The sequence below is a fragment of the Pseudomassariella vexata genome (assembly GCF_002105095.1).
Source record: "Pseudomassariella vexata strain CBS 129021 chromosome Unknown BCR38scaffold_4, whole genome shotgun sequence".
In the NCBI taxonomy this organism is placed as follows: domain Eukaryota; kingdom Fungi; phylum Ascomycota; class Sordariomycetes; order Amphisphaeriales; family Pseudomassariaceae; genus Pseudomassariella; species Pseudomassariella vexata.
Genome location: NW_024467959.1, coordinates 1,649,075 through 1,667,707, shown reverse-complemented (window position 1 = coordinate 1,667,707; position 18,633 = coordinate 1,649,075). Strand labels below are relative to the sequence as shown.

Sequence of the window (18,633 nt, the reverse complement as noted above, 5' to 3'; positions counted from 1 at the left end):
TTCCACATGCTCGCTTCGAGCTCCCCTCGCCCAATCTTGAAGCAGTTTTTACCAAGGTAGAAGAGTGCTTTTGGGAATTGCTACCCGAAAAGCTACGCTCGTTTTAGATCGAAGTCGACCATGCTGAAGGGTGACCAGAACTCCTCGAATCGGGATCTCTTGAGGTCCACCTGTTAACTTCAGACAGGAACAGACAGCGAGGATGTGGCCCGAAAATGCCGATACATCCAAGTGTCTTCGTGACCAGTATACAATTCGACAGTCGTACAAACGGGGCCAGATAGCGGAAGCTTTGCTGGCACCGTCGTGGATTCAATATGCCAGGCTTTTGCTTTACCGCTCTTGGAACATCGGAGCATTTAGAGTCATCATATAACCTGCTAAATGGAACATTACCCTGTCAAGTCTAAACAGCAGCCAGCTATACAGATGCGTAGGCACGTTTCAAGTATCATCCAATGAAACGCATTTCTGAGTTGTGTCACGCATGTCTTTCAGTAGCCATCGCCTCGTTTTTGTTGCCGACCCCAGACCACATGAGCTGGAAGGCTATCACAGCTTCTATTTGGGAATTGCTACCATATGCTGCGTGCTTTGGCTATGCTGAACCTCCCATCGCAGGCCAGATCAACGATCACTAACGGATGTGGACAAATCAAGAAAAGGTAGCTGTTTCGTGTGCTTGTCAGCTTCCACGGTTGCATGACCAGTTACTCATCTGCCCTGACTTCAGTTTACACATTGACACCTTGCAAGCATCTCAAAAAGTGTTCTCTTCCACGGAACTCACACAATGACCATTGCACAATTAATAACTGGTTGTATAAAAGCCATCCCAATTGCAAATTGCAAGTAGCGTCCATTACCCAAGGCTTGTCCAAAACAACCAAACGACCAAACGACAGGAAGTCGCGTGATGACTTGCCAACTCTGTTTAGGTTGGGCCTGCCAAGGCCGCATAACCACTTAAACGCCCTGACGAGACCCTGCTGATCTTCTCTGGGGAAAGACACAACTCGGCTCTCGGCACCACAGTAGGCCATGCACCACCAACCTCTTGACTCTTATCCCTCACCTCACCATGTCAGCAGCTTTTCTTCTTGGTACATGTGTTTCTGTCCCGTATTCGCCTCTTGCTCTTTTCATGTTGTCCCAAACACCGTAGCAAGACCTGTGCACTTCCCAATCGATGCCCGGCTTGCCTCCAAGTCTCGGCGATCCGATCATCCTCCAGGACCAATTGAAACTCTCCTCAGCTCCTCACCAGACGGCGCATAAAACTCACGGTTTCCTGAATTCCCAACAGGCTGAAAGACGCTGGTCCTTGCTTCGGTAGAAATACCAGACGGAACAACACAACTACGTGACAGACAGCGGAGCTGGCCAACGGGACACGACGTGAGACCTGGTTACGCGAACCAATCTTCAGAGTTGCGTCACTCCGCATCACCCGGCACAGCGAGTCAACATGGTCGCCTGTCTACCCATACACCTCATACGGCGGCGTATGGTGCCGTTGACATTACTACTGCTTGTCACCGGGACTTTATACCTCTGCTACGTCCGATTCGATCAGATGCCCATGTCAGCGCAAGGTTTTCTATCTAAAGCCCCATTCGACGCCAGCAGCTCCAAGTCCGAGACATCATCCGGCGACAACCCGTCCACCCCGAACGACGCAGCTACCGAGCAAATAACGCAGACGCCTATGTCCTACGGCACGTACGGTCGCCCCCCGCTGAAGAACCTGATCCCACTTCGGACCCTATCAACAGACCACCTACCCACGCCGTCCACCTCGTCGCCACACCTTATCATCATCGGCGATGTCCACGGCCAGCTGTCGGAGCTCAAAGCCCTCCTTACCAAGGCGGGATACTCCAAGACGCGGGGCGACCATGTTATCTTCACCGGCGACCTGGTAGCGAAGGGTCCGGACTCATCCGGAGTCGTGGCTCTGGCCATGGAGATTGGTGCCTCGGCTGTGAGGGGGAACCACGAAGACCGCGTGCTTCTGGCTTATGAGAACATGAACACTCTGCACGTCGGCACCAGCGACGAGCAGGAGGAGCCCGTCGCTGCGGGAGACCAGGACGATATGGCCGAGCCCGCCTTCTCGCACGGCGACTACAAGGCTAGATCGGTAGCGCAGACTCTCACCTCGGCTCAACGGAGTTGGTTGAGCCAGTTGCCTGTCATCCTGAAGCTGGGCCGGATACCCTCGTATGGCGACATGGTGGTGGTACATGCGGGGCTGGTGCCAAATATCCCGCTGGAGAACCAGGACCCTTGGGCGGTGATGAACATGCGCACACTCGTATATCCTGCGGAGCAGGTACGCCGTGAGCAGATCAAGAAGCAATTAGAAGAAGCGGCGAAGAAGTCTGGCGGCAAGCAAAAGAAGATCCCGGATTCCGAAGTCGACGCCGCGATGGAGGCTTCCCGACAACGGGGGGAAGGCACGGGCGATCACGACGTAGCGCTGCCCATCGACGGGCGAGATGGACAGTTCTGGAGCGAGGCGTGGAATGAGGCGCAGAAGGAGCTCGATGCGCGGGATCGGATAAATGTTGTTTACGGCCACGATGCGAAGACAGGGCTCAACCTGGGAAAGTACACATACGGGCTGGATAGCAGCTGTGTCAAGGGGGGCCAACTGACGGCGCTGGTGTTTGAGCCTGGGCGAGCGGGAAAGGTGACGCACCGGGTTGTAAGTGTGTCTTGCGAGGCGGCTAAGGATTTGGAAAAAGGGAAGGATGACGACTCGCATGAAAAGTAAAGCCGAGGAGAGGAGGGAAATGATCGGAAGGGTTGCGTCTTGCATTTTCAGGGCGTTGGCACGGTGGGTATTCTGGCATTTGAGATAGGCCTGGAAAGGCCAACAGTACAATGTGGAATGGCGTTGGATGGGTTGTCAAAAGCTGACAGAAGTGTGTATTTGAAGTTTGTATATGTTTGGCTAATACCCCGTCGCTCGATATAGGGCTTCGATTCAAAACAAGATGTTAGAGTATATTACCACTGTGTTAAGTCACTTTCAAAATCTGCTGTCAGTTTCTTATAAACCTGTTTTGCTTATGATTCTCAAAAATTTGAAATGAGTGAAACTACGACTTCGTACTCGACCGTTCGTGGTGGTGACTTGTAAGATAGCATTCCATGTTCAGCACTCGCATCCATCGCATTAGAGGCTTGGCTCCCCGACTTTGAACCCCACTCAACGTTGATAATGAAAGTGACCAACCTGGGCAACTTTGGAGATAACAGTAGTGTGCATATTAAGAGCGCCCGACAACATACAGTACTTGCAATTTCATTGTACAGCAATCATCTCACTCTCTCCATGTACTCATTCCCGTCTCATTCTTCCTAGCCAATTACCTCAACCCCGCCTACCCCAGCCCGCTATACCCCCATCACCATGACCAACCTCCTTCGGAAACTCCTGTTCTCCCTATTCATATCCCCATCCCAAGTCCTTGGCGCAGATGAATCCCCAGGCCTACCAATGGTGATTAACACCTGGGGCGGCGCCTTCACCGTCGCCACGGACGCAGCGTATCTTTCGCTTCTGGAGGCAGAGACGTCGGCCCTAGACGCTGTTGAGATCGGTTGCGCGACCTGCGAGGAGGCGCAGTGCGATGGGACGGTCGGGTACGGCGGGTCGCCGGACGAGAATTGCGAGACAACGCTTGACGCTATGATTATGGACGGGACAACCATGAAGTCCGGGGCCGTGGCGGCGCTCAGGAGGGTGAAGAATGCGATTGGGGTTGCGAGATATGTGCTTGAGTGTATGTTGATTTGTGAAGAACTCACGAACTTCTTTTGCCCTTCTCGCTTTTCTTCTGAGAATAAACCAAAGCAAATGGAAGGACAAGGGATGAAGGGGAAAAATGAAATGAAAATAAGGAGATTTCACTAACTTAAATGCAGACACAACCCACACCCTCCTAGCCGGCGACCTTGCCACCCAATTCGCCATCCAAAACGGCTTCGTAGAAGAGTCCCTGACCACAACCGAATCAGCAGCTCGTTGCGAAGTATGGAAACAAGCCGGCTGCCAGCCCAACTACCGCATTAACGTTCTCCCCAATGCAACTGAGAGCTGCGGCCCTTACGTCCCCATACCCCTGAACGCAACATCCCCCACATATCCCTTCCTAATCGCCCCCGGAGCCAAAACCGCAAGTCATGACACCATCTCCCTAATCGCCATCTCCGCCTCCGGGACCATGGCAGCGGGAACCTCGACTAACGGCGCGAGTGGCAAGGTCCCAGGTCGAGTGGGTGATGGGCCGATTACGGGGAGCGGTTCGTATGTTGACGGGGAGGTGGGCGGGTGTGGTGCTACGGGGGATGGGGATGTAATGATGCGATTTCGTAAGAGGCTTTCTTTTAGAATCATTCCCTCCTTCCCCTTTTTGGCCGGTGTCGTGAGCAAAAGTTGCCCAATGGAGCCATTTGGGAACTTTGACTCTTGATACACGGCCGAGAGTGTTTAAGTCATCGTGTGTGTACCTAAAAGTGGCACATACTAACCCAGGTTGCTCTAGTGCCATGTTATCAAGCCGTAGAGAGTCTAAGGAGAGGCATGACGCCCTCGGAGGCGGCAGAGGATGCGGTTAGGAGGATGGTGAGGAAGTATCCGGGGGTGGCTTCGGGGATTGTGGTTGTTGATAATCAGGGAAGGCATGGGGGTGCGGGTTCGGGGTGGAACTTCACGTATGCTTATCGAGGGGGGAATATGGAGGAAACGGTGGTGGTTACGGTGTTGCCGGTGGAGGAGGATAAGAGTGCTGAGTTGTAATAATAATAAGAGATATATCGGGTGGTTGCACCAATAATGAGGAGAAGTAGACCTAAGGGACCCTTCCCCTGCAATCATCACTGTAGGCTAGCGAAGGATTAAATAGCTCCTGTAGTCTACATAACTGGAATATAAAAAAGGGAGCTTTAGCTGTGACTGAACACGCGAAATCGTTGAATGTACAGATGTGAACGACTTGTTCGATGATATATCAATGTTTACCCGATCAACTTGTACCCCGACCCCAATTTTGCAGCTCAAGTCGACTCCTCATTGGCTTCCAGATTTTATTTGCGGATAAGAAAAGACCCCTGATCAGGCCTATAACCCCTCTGGCCAATGGTTGTATCATGTTAATAGGACACTGCCATTTGCCGAACAAACCCGTAGTTGCGTGCTCATTCTCGAAGTTTTTTTTGTTTATCTTTTCTTACAGATAACCTTCGAACCAGAAGGAATCTTAGCTTGCTGTGCCGCTCACTGAATCGAACTGGGAATGCTCTGCTATCGTGTGGGACGGTTACGACGATAACTATGCCTTCAGCGCACTCTACACTCGCCATGTGCTAGCGGCCCACGTCTCCCCGTTATTGGCTTACAACGCGATATACCACTGCTCTCTCAGCGGAATGTCCAATTTCTCGCCTGGTCATGACGCTCTCAACCACGGTCTGTATCCTTTCCCGTCCCTGGAGGTCTACTGGACATCCGTGCGAGATAATTTACGTGCTGCGCTTCGGAGCCGCCAGCCTCGCGGGTTCGAGCTCCGGAACTTAGTCTCGTACCGTGAGAGCGCCGCGGACATCGTGTTCACGTCTGCGTCGAGGGACGAGGTGTGGAACGTGCAGCATCCCGGGTACGAGCCGAGGTTTGTTCTGAACGACCCCGTGTTTGCGGGAGCGCGGGGTGCGGCCGAGTTTGCAAGGCGATGTGCTGTTAAGGTATGGGATTGTGTGCCGGATTTGACGTCATAGTATTGGCGTTGGTAAGGTCAAAGTTAATCGGTGGGTTTCCTTGTTGGAAGAATGCCAACTTATATGTGTAAAATACGTAGTAACCAGGTAAACAAATCGCCCCGAAGAGCTTCAAGCAAGATGGCAGCTATCTGAGAAGGTCGATATGGAAAATATCCATTTTATATGCGTGTGTCAGCGCTTGTTCTCGAATGCAGGCGAAATTCAAAAATATCCCAAGACCATTGCGTAAGGGACATGGAAGTTTGGCTTGATAGTTATACACTGGAACACTTCATATGCCTTTGGGAGGTCGCCTCCATGGATCAGCCGTCTGAACACTGATGACATTGTCTATCGAGTTGGGCCGGTCTTGAAAGCCCACACTCAAAGACCGATTATTATTCTCAAGATCCAAAAGTACTCAATGAAGTCTCCGTTCCTTAGAATGGCCTGCGGACGATTAAGCCCATAAAGCGCAAAGGCCTAGTTAGGCGTCCAATCAGGCTTCATAGCTAGTATTTTGCTCGGGGCGTGGCAGAACCATATAAGTCGGACGGAGCTCATTATTGCGCGTCATCAGACCTTGGGCCTGGCTCTGGAGTTCTGATATCATACGTACCTGAGTAGGTGCCTCAGCCGCAGTCACCCACCTAGATAGTCCCAGAGAATATTTTGAGCTTGATCGTCCAAAGTCAATCAATTTATCTCAGCAGTTTGAGACCTTTCATCAGTTCTCAAGTTGGGGAAGCGACGAACGCATGGGCCAAGCGAGATAAGTATCGATATCGAATTAGCGAAGCTAATGGATGGATCCAATTCTCCCAGCATCATTACCATCATTACCAAGGCTTGCAACAATTTTGTGTTCGCACTGAGACTTTCACGGTCGCATTGTCGGTGCCATGGATTGATTCTAGCAATCAAGCTTGGTGGCACCCAACGGACCCCTGACGACTCGACTAAGCCGTCTTCTTCAGCTCCCTGGTTAAGGTTGCGCGCGCTATCCTTCTTGCGACAGGCAAGATGCTCACGCAGACACGATTCCTGCTGCGGCGCATACTCATTCTGCGCCCGTCGAAAGCGCCCAGTTCAACCCGCTTCTTCACCCGCCACAGAAACTTGCTGTCCACGACCCGACCGCAGCTCCCCTTCCTAACCGTTCCCTTAAAGCGGAATGGGCAGTTCCGATATCTCACGACGGAGCGGAAACGATGGCTGGCCTACGAAGTCTTCCTCGGACTCAAATATACCGTGTACATATGGGCCATCGGGGCCTTCTTGATGGCTGGTTTCTGGAGTCTACAGCAGGAATGGCTCGAGAGGCGCTACCCAAGTCCCCATGAATGGCGGTTCTTGACCCGGTTGCGCTTCAGATTGCTCATGTGGGGTCCCGACCGCACCGACACTATAGAACCGAACTGGGTGCAGATTGGCGAGTACGCCAAGAATGTTTTATCGCGGCTGGAGGACCCGAACCTGGATGGTGCTGAAGTGCAGGATTTGGCTGACGGCCCTGTGTATATTGACGGCATCGGCAAGTCGGGGTACAACATCACAGCCAAGAGCGAGAACTGGAGGCGCGGATACTACGAGGTTCTGATGATATGCGCAAAGGCTGCCGAGAACCTCGACTACCACGTGCTGGACAAAGAGCGCAATATCGTGTTCCCCAAAGACCAGGTATTGGGTCCTTCAAACCCCAAGCCAAAGCCGATCACACCAGGCTCGCCGAGCGCGCCTCACGAGGACGATGTTGTGCCTTACTATGAAACCCCGGAGACCTTCTATATGAGGGTGCTGACCACAAGGGGTTTCACAACGAAGCAAAAGCTGGACGCCGCGCTCGCGTATGCATCTTGGTTGGATTTCAAGAACATTCCTGAAGCCGCCGAGAGGATGTACGAATGGGCTTTGCAATTAGCATCCGAAAACACGCCACCTACACAACTCCCTTACGACCAGGAGACACTTGTGCTTCGAGAAGGAGTACGAAAGCCATCTGCAAATATCCTTAACTCCCTGACGGCATTCGCCGTCCACAAAGCTCGCAACGAGTGCGTAAATACTGCCCTACCCGTGCTGATTTCCGTACTCCGAGCACGACGCTCCCTCCCGCAGCCTACTGCCACAACTGTGTTTGCAGAAGAGGACCGAAAGACCCCCTGGAGCTTCAGTAACGTACTTGGCACAGTACGAAGCATCATTGCCGAACCGGCATACCCCGCTCCTCCAGACGATGGCGAGCAGCCTCCTGTGCGAGACGCGAAGGAACTCTGCGAGGAAGCTGGTGTGAACCTGTACATTGGCGAGATAATCTACGCCAACAAAACCGGATCATCCGGCCGTGAGGACGGGTTATCATGGACCCGCGAGGCGGTCGATATTGCCGAGGAGCAACTGCATAAGTTAGGTGCTGAAAGCAAGCATAAACAGGCCAAGAAAACATGTAGAGATTGCTTGGCCACCGGTCTGGAAAACTGGTCTAAGATGGCAGCACGGTTAGCGCGTGAAGAGAAGGAGAAGCAGGCCACTACCGTGCCCAAGTCGAGTTGGTTGGGTCTGTGGGGTGATGCAACCCGACCCGAGGAGACGGGACGGTGGGCAGCCGAAGAGAATGTCGTCAAAGAGAGGACGAGGAGGGCTCAGGAGATTTTGGATGAGCTGGATGCACCAAAAGCTGGGTTCTGGTCGTTGTTCTGGGCTTGATATCTCGGGTTCGTCACTTGTCTTGGCGTGGCTTTTTCTGTTGCACCACTACAAAACGGCTCACTATTGCTGAATTCAGGATGATTTGTAGTATACCAAATTCTACCATGGGGGGATGCTCTCGCATCTCAATGGAAAGTACCGAATCAATCCAATTTCCTGTATCGGTGTGTCTAGATCTCAGTATCCATGATCCAGCTGCATACCAAAATTCTCAGCAAGGTCTGTTGTTATGAATGCACCAACTACGCCGGACTGGTCTACGAAACTATTCATCGTGATGTATGAATTTCAGTCCAGATGCTGTGAAATTTAAACCCCGCAGACTGCTATCCTTAAATCGCTCCTCCTCTCTCACGAAGCACCCTAATCGGCATCACTATCCTCACCATCAGACCCTCGGTCATTAGCCGAGAGGTCCAACCTCGGATCCGGCGTACCAAAATCGGGACACTGCTGATCAAGTGGCAGGTTCTCCCACTTGCTCCAGTCCGGGTCACCGCCGGACGTATCCTGGTCCGCATACGTGATGTCAAACATAGCCTGCGGATTCTTGTAGCCGCCCTCCTGCTCGGTTAGCGCTACGGTCTGCAGCCAGCCCAGGACATGCGGGTGCGAGTGGATCAGCAGGCGCTCAACAAAGTTCTCCTCGCCGCCACTGAGGACCGGACAGCCGTGGCCTGTGAAGGCGGTGGTATCGGGATTTCCATCCGGGCCGGAGATAGGGGTTCCTAGAGGGTCGAGGGAGGTGGACCAGGCACAGGCTTTCTAGATAGGTATTAGTAGTTTGCTGCATGTCAATCTTTGGCGGCAAGGGGTGTGGATATGGGAGATGGCACGCACCTCTCGCAAGAACGTCTTCAGACCTTCGCATTGAAGCTCGTTGACAGGGTGGTATCCGCCCACAATGGCAAAGCAGTTGATTTTTCCCTGCAAACGGTTCCAGGTAACACTCCAATCGAGGTATTCCTCTACCGCATCCGCCCCATCGCCCAATCCAAGAATATCTACTCCCGCCTCATCGTTCACCATAGCAGGAACGACTTTCTCGAAGATGTACTTGACGTGCTCCTTCTCGTTTCGATTCTCCGGGATCCGATTTTTCTCCTCGTCAATGTACATCCCCCCATGAACCGCGCTCGGCATGATGGCACCAGTGGCACCCATTTTAGTGAGCGGCCGCTTCAGCTCAGGCGACCAAATGGTCTGTCCCATGTTGGCAATGATGATTCCCGGCGGCGAAGCATCAGTAGAGGACGAGTTCTGCTTTTGCAGCTCCTCGACGATGGATACTAGGGAGCCCTTATTGACGCCTCCTGGACCACTGAGGACACGGTGTGCGAGTATGCCCAGGTCTTGGAACGATTCGCCGAAGATAAGGACCACGCGGGACTTAGTTTTGATGTCTTTGCTGACGAAGATAGGGATGTGAGGCTGCGAGGGTTTGGTGCCGAGGGGGAGGAGGACCTTGTTTAGGCCGGCGGAGTCGAGGCGCGAGTGGACAAGCTTCTCGCAGGCCTCTGGGTGAAAGTCAGTAAAAAGATCATGGATGGGTTTTATGGGATTAGCATACCGTTCATGGCGTAGCGCTGGCGCTCGTTGAAGCGTTCATTGCGAGTGAGGAAGTACTTGAAGTAGTACTTCGGATTCTCGATCGAGCGGATCTCGTCGTCCTCGTTCACGAAGTAGCTGCGAGTGGCAGTGAGTATATGGTGATCAGATAAATAAACTACTGGTGTACTTACCCAAGCTCCTTCAGGTCGGATGGGAAGTAAGGATCTCGAGGGAGACCAGACCACTTGCGTCGGAACATATTGATTTCAGCAGGTGACTGTTTGTGAGGGAGGCCGAAGGAATCAAGAAGATTAAGAAAGAGGTCTGAAATTAAACCAGAAGGTATTGGAAGAATTGGTTGCAATCAGTAGGAGGCAGATCAAGAGTATTACAGCGAGTGGCGGGTACTCGCCGAGAAGATCCACGAGCAGCGCAGGTGGTCGAGTGGCAACCCTAAGATGTGAAACTTTAAGAGTGGCCGATTCACTCCCTAGGACTGATCATTATGATTAGGCAGGCTGTCTATATCAGATCAGGTAGGGTTGGTGGAATCGTGGAATGGAAGAGAGTAAAAGCTTCAGGATTGCTCACAACAAACACGCAGCCTGAATGTACAAACGACGGAATAGGAAGGCGCAACGGGAAGTGGCATGTAGAACTTCTGGGAGATATCCTCTCACCAGAATTGATCGAATACGACATCTTCTTCTTGTGGATTGGAGTTAGTTGCCGTATGTGACTGAGTCCTTTGCAACTGCTTGCATTTTGTCGATGAAGGTGGTTATGCGGTCATGGTTGGGTTCAACTCACCATTGGAACTCATGAAGTACAATAGTCATGGCATATTCTCCTCAAAGCATTGCACTTCAGATATCACCTGTTGGAGCTCAACCTGCGATCCATATTGGCAATTCCGACTGCTAGAACACAAAACTGAGCCGAGCGCATGGTGATTTCTGTCTCGTTTTGATCGTGTTTGTACACTGGGCCGTTGTTCTCTATTTCTAGGAGTTGCTTCTCCTCTATTGAGCATCTCATAATACAAAGCCATCGCAAGTCGGGTGTACTCAGCCGCATGATGCCATTCGCTAGATATTCTACAACCGTCGTGCTCCCAATCTACCAACTTGCCTTCTTTACACCGGGCAGGTTACCCTCCAATGCCTCCATTCTAAAGTTATACTGTGCCAATGTTAGCAATTGCCCATCATATTATTCGTAATCCGTCATGCTTTTTTTCACATACTCTCGAAAGCTTAAAGTCACGGAAGATACCACGTCCCTTTCCACCCATCAAACACCGGCCGCGGATCTGTGTCGGTCGCGTATAGCAGTGCATCTGTGTCAATTGCAGCTGCGCCTCAGCTCGCGTCCTTGCTGGCAGTGTCGTATTTCTGATGATGTAGCGCAGTGCTTGCCTGTCGCACGTTTTGTTAGCTTGGGAACGAGAGAGCTGTAACTCGTGGGTCTAGGTCTCGCACCTTTCAGGCTCGTACTGTGCGTACACCTTTCTCTTGGTGTGATCTCGGATCGTCTTGATGTTGATGAAGCAGCCAAGGTCGAGCTTCTTGGCCCGGAAGAATTGCGACATGGTGGCGGTAGTGAACCTCTCAATTGCAACACGCGATTAGCCACTCGTTGCCGGACTAGAAATTCGAATATGTCGTTGGTTTGAGCTGTCGGCCCGGCGTATAACGTAATCCACCCATAAGCGGCCACATCCGTTAGCGAGCCACCTGTCAGCAAACCACTCAATTTCGGCTTATCGAATTCGATCAACTTCACAACGACGTCATCAATTTCTACGTTAATCTTTATCGCCAGATCTTTATTCTTTTGTCAGATGGATCAGGAAGACCAGATTAAGAAAGCTATCGAGCCTATTCGTACTAGGGAAGCCCCTAGTATACTAGAAGCAGCCGAGCTTTTTGAGGTCCCTGATCAACCCTCCAAGGCCGAATTCAAGGTCGCCAGAACCGGTCCACCGCCTACTGACACTAACAGCGATTGTTACCTGCGGAAGAAGCAACGATCGAACGAGCCTTATTTTAGTTAGCTACATGGGGATGGCCTTGGACTATCAAAGTAGCAGAAGGGCTAGCAGTGGACCTGCTGGAAGCTAAAGGAGATAAAGAACCCCTAGGGATTAACTGGTACACCAGCTTTCTAGACCGCTACCCTAAGCTGAAGACCTATAGGGTCCTTAGTTTAGATCAGGCTCGAAAGGATAGTATCACGTACGATGTCCTTAACGAATGGTTCGACCGCTATCGACGAATTAAAGAACAATACGCTACTATGGACGATGATACTTACAATATAGACGAGAAGGGAATTAGTAAAGGGATCGGTGATGACCCTCAAGTTATTATCTCTCGCGAGGATGGTTAGGCCTTTACTCACCAGCCTAGTAACCGTGAATGGGTCTCTATTATTGAATGTATAGGAATGAACGGTTACTCCCTACCGCCTTTTATTATATTCGAGGGCAAGAGGATTTTACCGTCTTAGGTAGACAAGATTATTGATCTAAGGACTGTTATTCAGGTCAACCTAAGTGGCTGGACGGATTAATAGACTGCCTTAACCTGGCTACGCTATTTTGATACGTATATATGTTAGCAGTGTCGTGGCTAATACCGCCTTCTTATTCTCGATAGTAATATAAGCTACGTATCCCTTAAGTTCGTCGATTACTACGAGGCAAATCAAATAATTACTCTCTGCTTACCCCCTATTCGACCCACGAGCTTGAATCCCTTGATAAGGGTATCTTCGGTCCTCTAGCAAAGGCGTATAAATCCCTGATCACTGAACGGTCTATCTTTGGCGCCGCACGAGTCAACAACTAGCAGTTCTTGTTGTTTTATCAGCAAGCTAGATATACTATCTACCGTAATATCCCAGGCGCTTGGAGAAGTGCTGGCTTGTCCCTACTAGATCTGTCGAAGATCCTCGCCAAGTATCGGCTAAAGACCCCTCTATTTGCAAGCCTTACCGACGAAAATAGTGTACGCATTGATATTCAAGTTGATGGGGATACGGCTCAGCAAATCAATGAGATTGTAGTTAAGCTTATCACTGTTTGTGACAACCCCTTACAGCGTAAGGTCTCTTTTATCAAAGAGACTTGCCTAACAGTGCCGGAAAGAGGAACAACAGCCTCGGGTAATGAGTGAACAGGAGCGCAGACAGATCTTTAGGCGCGTTTTCACATTTTCTACACGCGTCTGGAAAGAATTACTTGATTCCGATGTATTTAATTGAAAATAGCGTTGTGAATAGCTTCAACTTTCTTGTTGTGCTGTTGCAGATAATTTCGAAAATAGTGTCAGATAGGGCACCTGGTTCCTAGGTTCAGAAATAATATGGCACTAGAGAAGACTATTGTCACTTAAAGTTCAGAAGGCGAAAGGAACCCCTCTTCTCAAAAGTAACACCAAAGTTACCGACATGTTCTAAAGCATCTATAAAAGGCAGAGCAACGGGAGTTCGCGAGAACAGAAGTGTCAGAGCCACAAGTGTCATCCGAGGCGGGCCGGCTTCCACCAGGAAGGAAGTCGTGTGTGGCGGCTAGAGAGCCGCTTGTGGCGAATGAGAGCTGTTGAAGCCGTTTGCAGCGGATAGGGAATCGCTTGGTTGCAGATAAAGAGCCGCTATCCAAGATGTTGGCCGAAGTCGAAGGAACACAGACATGCGGAAGCAAACATCCAGAATCCAACAGAGAACCTCGGCTGGCTATAAGTAAGGAGTCGAGACGGAGGAAGATAGAGAGGGGAGAGATCAATAAACTACTGTGGACACCCCTACCTGCCATCACCAAGTGACCACCAGTGAACACCAGGTGACCACCAGGGGGACACGCCTATTTCTCCCCTTCACTCTGTACTATCGCCTTCGGTCCAGGCCGTACCCTGACAAGAAGACAGACAGACAAGAACACACCTCATTTATATACAATCTTACGCACTGCTGACTACTCGATTGGACACACGTGATATTCGACAAATAGTGGCTCGCTAAGGGGTATGGCCCGCTTATGGGTGGATAACGGTACTTGAGGTAAGTTTCGCGGTTGCCAATTCGAAGTTCGTTGTATTCGACAGGGATTAGTCTGGAGATCACTTCAGTAGGTCCATAATTTCCCGCGCCAGGGAGATCCACCATAATCTCATCATCAGCCTCTGGGGTCTATGACGTCGCGCTGATGTTATATTCTTAATGGCCACCTTTGAAACATGGAGATTTTTATCGTGATGCTGATCAGGTACCAAGGCGCCTCACATTCTACGGGCTGTTATCGATAGAAGCAAGGCGAAAAATGACGTAGGTAGAGCAAGATGTGCCTCTCCATGCCCCTCCTCACCAGCACCTACCGCTTCCATAAAACTTAGACAACCCGGCTAGCAAGCTCATGGGCTTTTGAATCATTCCCATATCACTCTATCCTCACTTCTTCATACCCCCTCAAACTCGTGAAAGATTATCCAGAATCTCCTCTACACAACCCACAACCACTCTCTACAACTCATCAACATGTCTTCAAACGTCGGAAGCTCAGGTGTCTATGAGGCAGGCGACCAGCGTAACCTCAAGAACTCCGAGATCCCTCATCCAGACCGCTTTGAGGAGGGTAAAGAGAACTCTCATCTCCCCAACGACTCCAAGGACCAACGCACTATCGCCAACCGCCTCGCCAATGAGGAGCGGAAGAGCGACGAGAAACCCGATGATCCAGAGACAGCCTTGTTGAAGAAGGACCCTACTTTACCCGTAAGTACTTGCTCTGCTCTTGCTCCCAACGTGTGACGTACGGTCTTGTTTATGTTCGTTTACTCATGATTCCTACTAGGCCAAGATGCACGGTAACGAGCCTTCTAAAGGTGCCAAGATTGATGCCGAGTTGCAAGCTGAAGAAGAGGAGTATATGGAAAGAAAGGGCAAGGCATAAAGTATGTTGTCGAAGATATGCATACCCCCACTACTCGGAGGCTGTGTATGACCACCGTATATGACGAGTAGATTTCTAATAGACAACGCGCAGCGAACTTGTCCAGCATTCTACGCTTCCATCGTGCATTTGCCAATGTTACATATAGCACATCTCGACTGCCACAACTTACACCGTGGCTAGTTCAACTGTCAGCGTAAACTACCGGCAACTGCGGGTAGTATGATGACACTACCAGTATCAATGCTGTGTGTGGAGCATCAATCTTTGAGAATAATGAAGCCATCCCGTACAGTCATACATTTAGCTTCCAGCATATGCTGAGTCCTCGTAGCTGTAAAACGAGGAAACAGCCATACGTGATATTAAACCAACTGCAGACAACCTGGTTGTACGCACCCCCTGCCCCCTTACTTTATAGTCTACTATAGAATACAATTTCAAACCACGTGCTCTTCCTACAGCATCGCCCCCCTTGCCCTTCGAGCCTCCCTATCTTTATCCCTCAATAACCTCCTCAAAATCTTCCCGCTCGGACTCTTGGGAATGACGTCGATGAACTCCACGCCGCCCTTCAACCATTTGTACCTAGCTTTGTGGTCTTCAATATACTTGCAAATGTCCCTCGCAACCTCGTCGTCCAATTCTGATCCCGCGGCCGCGGACTTTACGATGAACGCTTTGGGCACCTCCCCAGAGTTAACGTCGGGTACGGGAATTACGGCGCAGTCATTCACCAGGGGGTGGGTTAGGAGATGGGCTTCTAGCTCGGCGGGTGCTACTTGATGGCCCTATGTTTTCTGTCAGTCTGTAGATGAAAATGGGGTAGGATGAACGAACCTTAACTTTGATGAGTTCCTTCATCCGGTCCACGATGGCAAAGTGTTCATGTCCACTAGATGCTTTGCGCACAACAGCAACGTCTCCCGTCCGTATCCACCGGCCGTCATCATCGTACACGTACGCCTCCGAAGTCGCTTTCTGGTTGTTCAAATATCCCAGGGTTACCGAAGGAGACTGGATCCACAATTCCCCGGGTTTCTCGTACTCGGTGATTTCTTTGCCATCCTCGCCAAGTATCTTCGCTTTGGTGGCGGGGACAAGTGAACCGGCTGAGCCGACCATGATATCGTTCTCACCGGTGCTTAGAGCAACTGTGCTCGTCTCTGTCATCCCGTACCCCTGTCCGATACTCCAACCGGGGAATGCCTTGGTCACGTCCTCGTGGGTTTCCGCTCCGAGCGGTGCGGCGCCGGTGTAGACATAACGGACACTTGAGAGGTCGTATTTCGCGCACACATTTGGGTTCTTCAGTAACTGGATGATTATCGGAGGGACCTAGATATCATTAGTAACAACATGCGCGCCAAAACCTGGGTTGCGTGCGATGCTCACCAAATACAGCTCGTTCAGCTTGAACTGCTGTATGCTTTGAAGCAGTATCTTCAGATCGAACCGAGGCAGGATGACAATTTCATCTCCTCTATATATACCCGCGTTGGCAACGACAACTAGACCATAGATATGGCTAAGTGGTAGAAGTCCAAGCGCAGCTTGTGTCTCCACTCCTTTTTGTTCTCGCCCGAGTGCTTCGTGCCATCGAACTTGCATTATATTCGCAATGACGTTTTGATGGGCGATCATGACAGCTTTCTGTGATTGTTTCAGTGATATATATTGACCATATACTGATGAAAGGACTTACAGGCAGGCCCGAAGTACCGCTTGAGTAGCACAGAAAAGCGGTTTGCCTAGCTCCCTGACCCTTTGTCCACCTGAGTGGCTCAACTTCTGGTAGTGACCTTCCTTCTGAGATAAGATCATCCAAGGTCTTGAAGTTTGTTTTCTTGGGTCCCAGAGCGACGTCCATAATGAAGATCTTATCCTCAGCAATTCCAGCACCCTTCGCAGCTTTCAGGGCTGTATCGAGTAGGGGTATGCATGTGATCAGAGCCTTGGCAGTGGATGACTTCAGTTGATGTTCCAATTCTGCCGCAGAGTACATGGCATTCGCGGGAGTTGCAATGCCAGAAAGACGTTGAACAGCAAATGTAGACATGAGGAAGTCAATCTTCGTGCCGCTCTATCAGCAGGTACATCTTCAGACGACTTTCGACTTAAACTTACTGAGTTGAAAGAGAAGATTCCGATCACCTTATCCCAAGGCGTATCTTCGTTCGCCCGCCACCCCATGCGCTTTCCCAGAGACCGGGCGAGCAACTCGTATCGCTCCTTCATCTCCCGGCTGGTGTAGGTCTTTCCCGTGATCCCACAAGTGAAGGGATTCCGAGATTTGTCGTGCGGGCATCTTCCATACCTCTCGTCGGCCCAGAATTCGCCGATGGTGATGGAGTCCGGTGGATCTAGCACTCTTAATAAGTTTGGTTCTCCAGCATCGCGATTAGATAAGAGCGCATACCGAAAGGCAGTTGGGGTACCCAGGAGGGCGGCGTAAAGACCATCGTGACTCCAAGACAATTGTTTCTATCCCAAGACTCAAAACGAATAACGTGCCAAAAACTCAAGTCCTCAAGTAGAAAGCGTTGGTGAACTTATTCCGGTGTTACCATTCACCTCCGGTCAGAGACGTCAATAGCTCGAGTACCCGAGTAGCTGCTAATAGCGGAACTAGACAGTTGGAGACGAGGCTTAGCCAAGAAATAACAGATTCTTTGAAAATGAACAGATTGACAAGCACTATATATAACAGTTTTTATGCTGCACGTTCCATCCACCCACGATCCTTGATGTTCGTCAGATGATATAGTTTAGGCAGTGCACCGAATCCATGGAGAAATGCCGCGGGTAGTCCAGCGTCTCCACTGCTGCTACCCCGATACCCCGCAGAAGAACCTGCCGAGCATCTGTGATGACATGATATTGCATGATTGGCACAAATGAATACTTAATTACCTAAGTTATGACTTTTATAACGACTAGCGTGTTTCTATCGGTCAGTAGATGGCTGGCCTAGAACGATGGCCCGAGAGATCTTGAGAAGTTTAACTTCTTCGCCAACATCCGAGTATGGAGATAGCCACCAATCCGGAAGACACAGCAGCTGGAAACAATCTTCCATGCCTGTCTTGAAAACGATGTAGGAGATGTATCATTTGAAAACATGATTTTCGGTAAGTTCACTTTGTTTCATAAGGCCAACCATTGTACCCACGGACCGCAAGCTTTGGTGAGAAGCATCCACAAAGCAGACGTGTCACCTCTGAGCAAATATGTGGTGAAGGCTGACAAGCTTGGAGTGGTTGCCACATATTGTGTAGGTCGCAACTGATTGATATGCAGAGTAACTAAACGGAGACTAGCAAGAACTGTTAATAACATTTCGATCGGAAATACTGCAAAGCCAACATATTTGCGGCTAGCGATGCTGTGTTCGAATGGTTCACTGGATTAGGGATTCAAGGCTTCACTGCTTCCTCTGGTTTAATCGCCAGTTTCGGTAGGCGTACGAACGTAGCTGACTGCTCGACTGAAACAAGTTTCGTTGCAGGGAACTTGCTGCCGAGTCGAGCGGAATGACACCCCTAGGGTGCATGAACTCAGTTATGGAGACTTGCGGGGGTGCGAGTTGCCAGTCAAAGTCGTTGATTTTGAAGCTCTCAGAGCTGGGTCATGATAAGTGATCGGGTTTTGCAGGC

At 50.6% G+C, this 18,633-nt stretch overlaps 7 protein-coding genes across 7 annotated transcripts; 4 read left to right on the top strand and 3 right to left on the bottom strand.

Moving 5' to 3' along the window:
* The first annotated feature begins 1,008 nt into the window (after positions 1-1,008).
* On the top strand, positions 1,009-3,081 carry BCR38DRAFT_427050 (calcineurin-like phosphoesterase). The gene has a single exon (XM_040859814.1). The coding sequence runs from the start codon at positions 1,469-1,471 to the stop codon at positions 2,777-2,779; it is 1,311 nt and encodes a 436-aa protein (XP_040718059.1). The 5' UTR covers positions 1,009-1,468; the 3' UTR covers positions 2,780-3,081.
* A 149-nt stretch (positions 3,082-3,230) lies between these two features.
* BCR38DRAFT_427049 (nucleophile aminohydrolase) lies at positions 3,231-5,048 on the top strand. Its single transcript, XM_040859813.1, has 3 exons — positions 3,231-3,794; positions 3,937-4,383; positions 4,557-5,048. The coding sequence occupies exons 1-3, from the start codon at positions 3,422-3,424 to the stop codon at positions 4,808-4,810; spliced, it is 1,074 nt and encodes a 357-aa protein (XP_040718058.1). The 5' UTR covers positions 3,231-3,421; the 3' UTR covers positions 4,811-5,048.
* Positions 5,049-6,442: 1,394 nt separating this feature from the next.
* On the top strand, positions 6,443-8,658 carry BCR38DRAFT_427044 (uncharacterized protein). The gene has a single exon (XM_040859812.1). The coding sequence runs from the start codon at positions 6,790-6,792 to the stop codon at positions 8,470-8,472; it is 1,683 nt and encodes a 560-aa protein (XP_040718057.1). The 5' UTR covers positions 6,443-6,789; the 3' UTR covers positions 8,473-8,658.
* Positions 8,659-10,052, bottom strand: BCR38DRAFT_427043 (uncharacterized protein; the record flags this gene model as incomplete). Its single annotated transcript, XM_040859811.1, has 3 exons — positions 8,659-9,240; positions 9,316-9,992; positions 10,046-10,052. 3 exons carry the CDS (start codon positions 10,050-10,052, stop codon positions 8,839-8,841), a joined length of 1,086 nt encoding a protein of 361 aa, XP_040718056.1. The 3' UTR covers positions 8,659-8,838.
* Positions 10,053-11,145: 1,093 nt separating this feature from the next.
* On the bottom strand, positions 11,146-11,617 carry BCR38DRAFT_407409 (ribosomal protein S14p/S29e; the record flags this gene model as incomplete). The annotated part of the gene is made up of 3 exons (XM_040858164.1): positions 11,146-11,208; positions 11,273-11,444; positions 11,508-11,617. 3 exons carry the CDS (start codon positions 11,615-11,617, stop codon positions 11,146-11,148), a joined length of 345 nt encoding a protein of 114 aa, XP_040718055.1.
* Positions 11,618-14,099: 2,482 nt separating this feature from the next.
* On the top strand, positions 14,100-15,084 carry BCR38DRAFT_388035 (uncharacterized protein). The gene is made up of 2 exons (XM_040857523.1): positions 14,100-14,799; positions 14,879-15,084. The coding sequence occupies exons 1-2, from the start codon at positions 14,563-14,565 to the stop codon at positions 14,975-14,977; spliced, it is 336 nt and encodes a 111-aa protein (XP_040718054.1). The 5' UTR covers positions 14,100-14,562; the 3' UTR covers positions 14,978-15,084.
* Positions 15,085-15,435: 351 nt separating this feature from the next.
* BCR38DRAFT_456204 (uncharacterized protein) lies at positions 15,436-17,439 on the bottom strand (the record flags this gene model as incomplete). Its single annotated transcript, XM_040861886.1, has 6 exons — positions 15,436-15,768; positions 15,818-16,315; positions 16,373-16,630; positions 16,683-17,048; positions 17,105-17,340; positions 17,397-17,439. 6 exons carry the CDS (start codon positions 17,437-17,439, stop codon positions 15,436-15,438), a joined length of 1,734 nt encoding a protein of 577 aa, XP_040718053.1.
* Between the last annotated feature and the right edge of the window lie 1,194 nt (positions 17,440-18,633).

Coding starts and splice junctions, on each gene's coding strand:
- BCR38DRAFT_427050 (XM_040859814.1), top strand. CDS start 1,469: ATGGTCGCCTGTCTACCCATACACCTCATACGGCGGCGTATGGTGCCG.
- BCR38DRAFT_427049 (XM_040859813.1), top strand. CDS start 3,422: ATGACCAACCTCCTTCGGAAACTCCTGTTCTCCCTATTCATATCCCCA. Junction 3,795..3,936: donor TGCGAGATATGTGCTTGAGT/GTATGTTGATTT, acceptor ACTTAAATGCAG/ACACAACCCACACCCTCCTA. Junction 4,384..4,556: donor GGATGTAATGATGCGATTTC/GTAAGAGGCTTT, acceptor AGGTTGCTCTAG/TGCCATGTTATCAAGCCGTA.
- BCR38DRAFT_427044 (XM_040859812.1), top strand. CDS start 6,790: ATGCTCACGCAGACACGATTCCTGCTGCGGCGCATACTCATTCTGCGC.
- BCR38DRAFT_388035 (XM_040857523.1), top strand. CDS start 14,563: ATGTCTTCAAACGTCGGAAGCTCAGGTGTCTATGAGGCAGGCGACCAG. Junction 14,800..14,878: donor AGAAGGACCCTACTTTACCC/GTAAGTACTTGC, acceptor GATTCCTACTAG/GCCAAGATGCACGGTAACGA.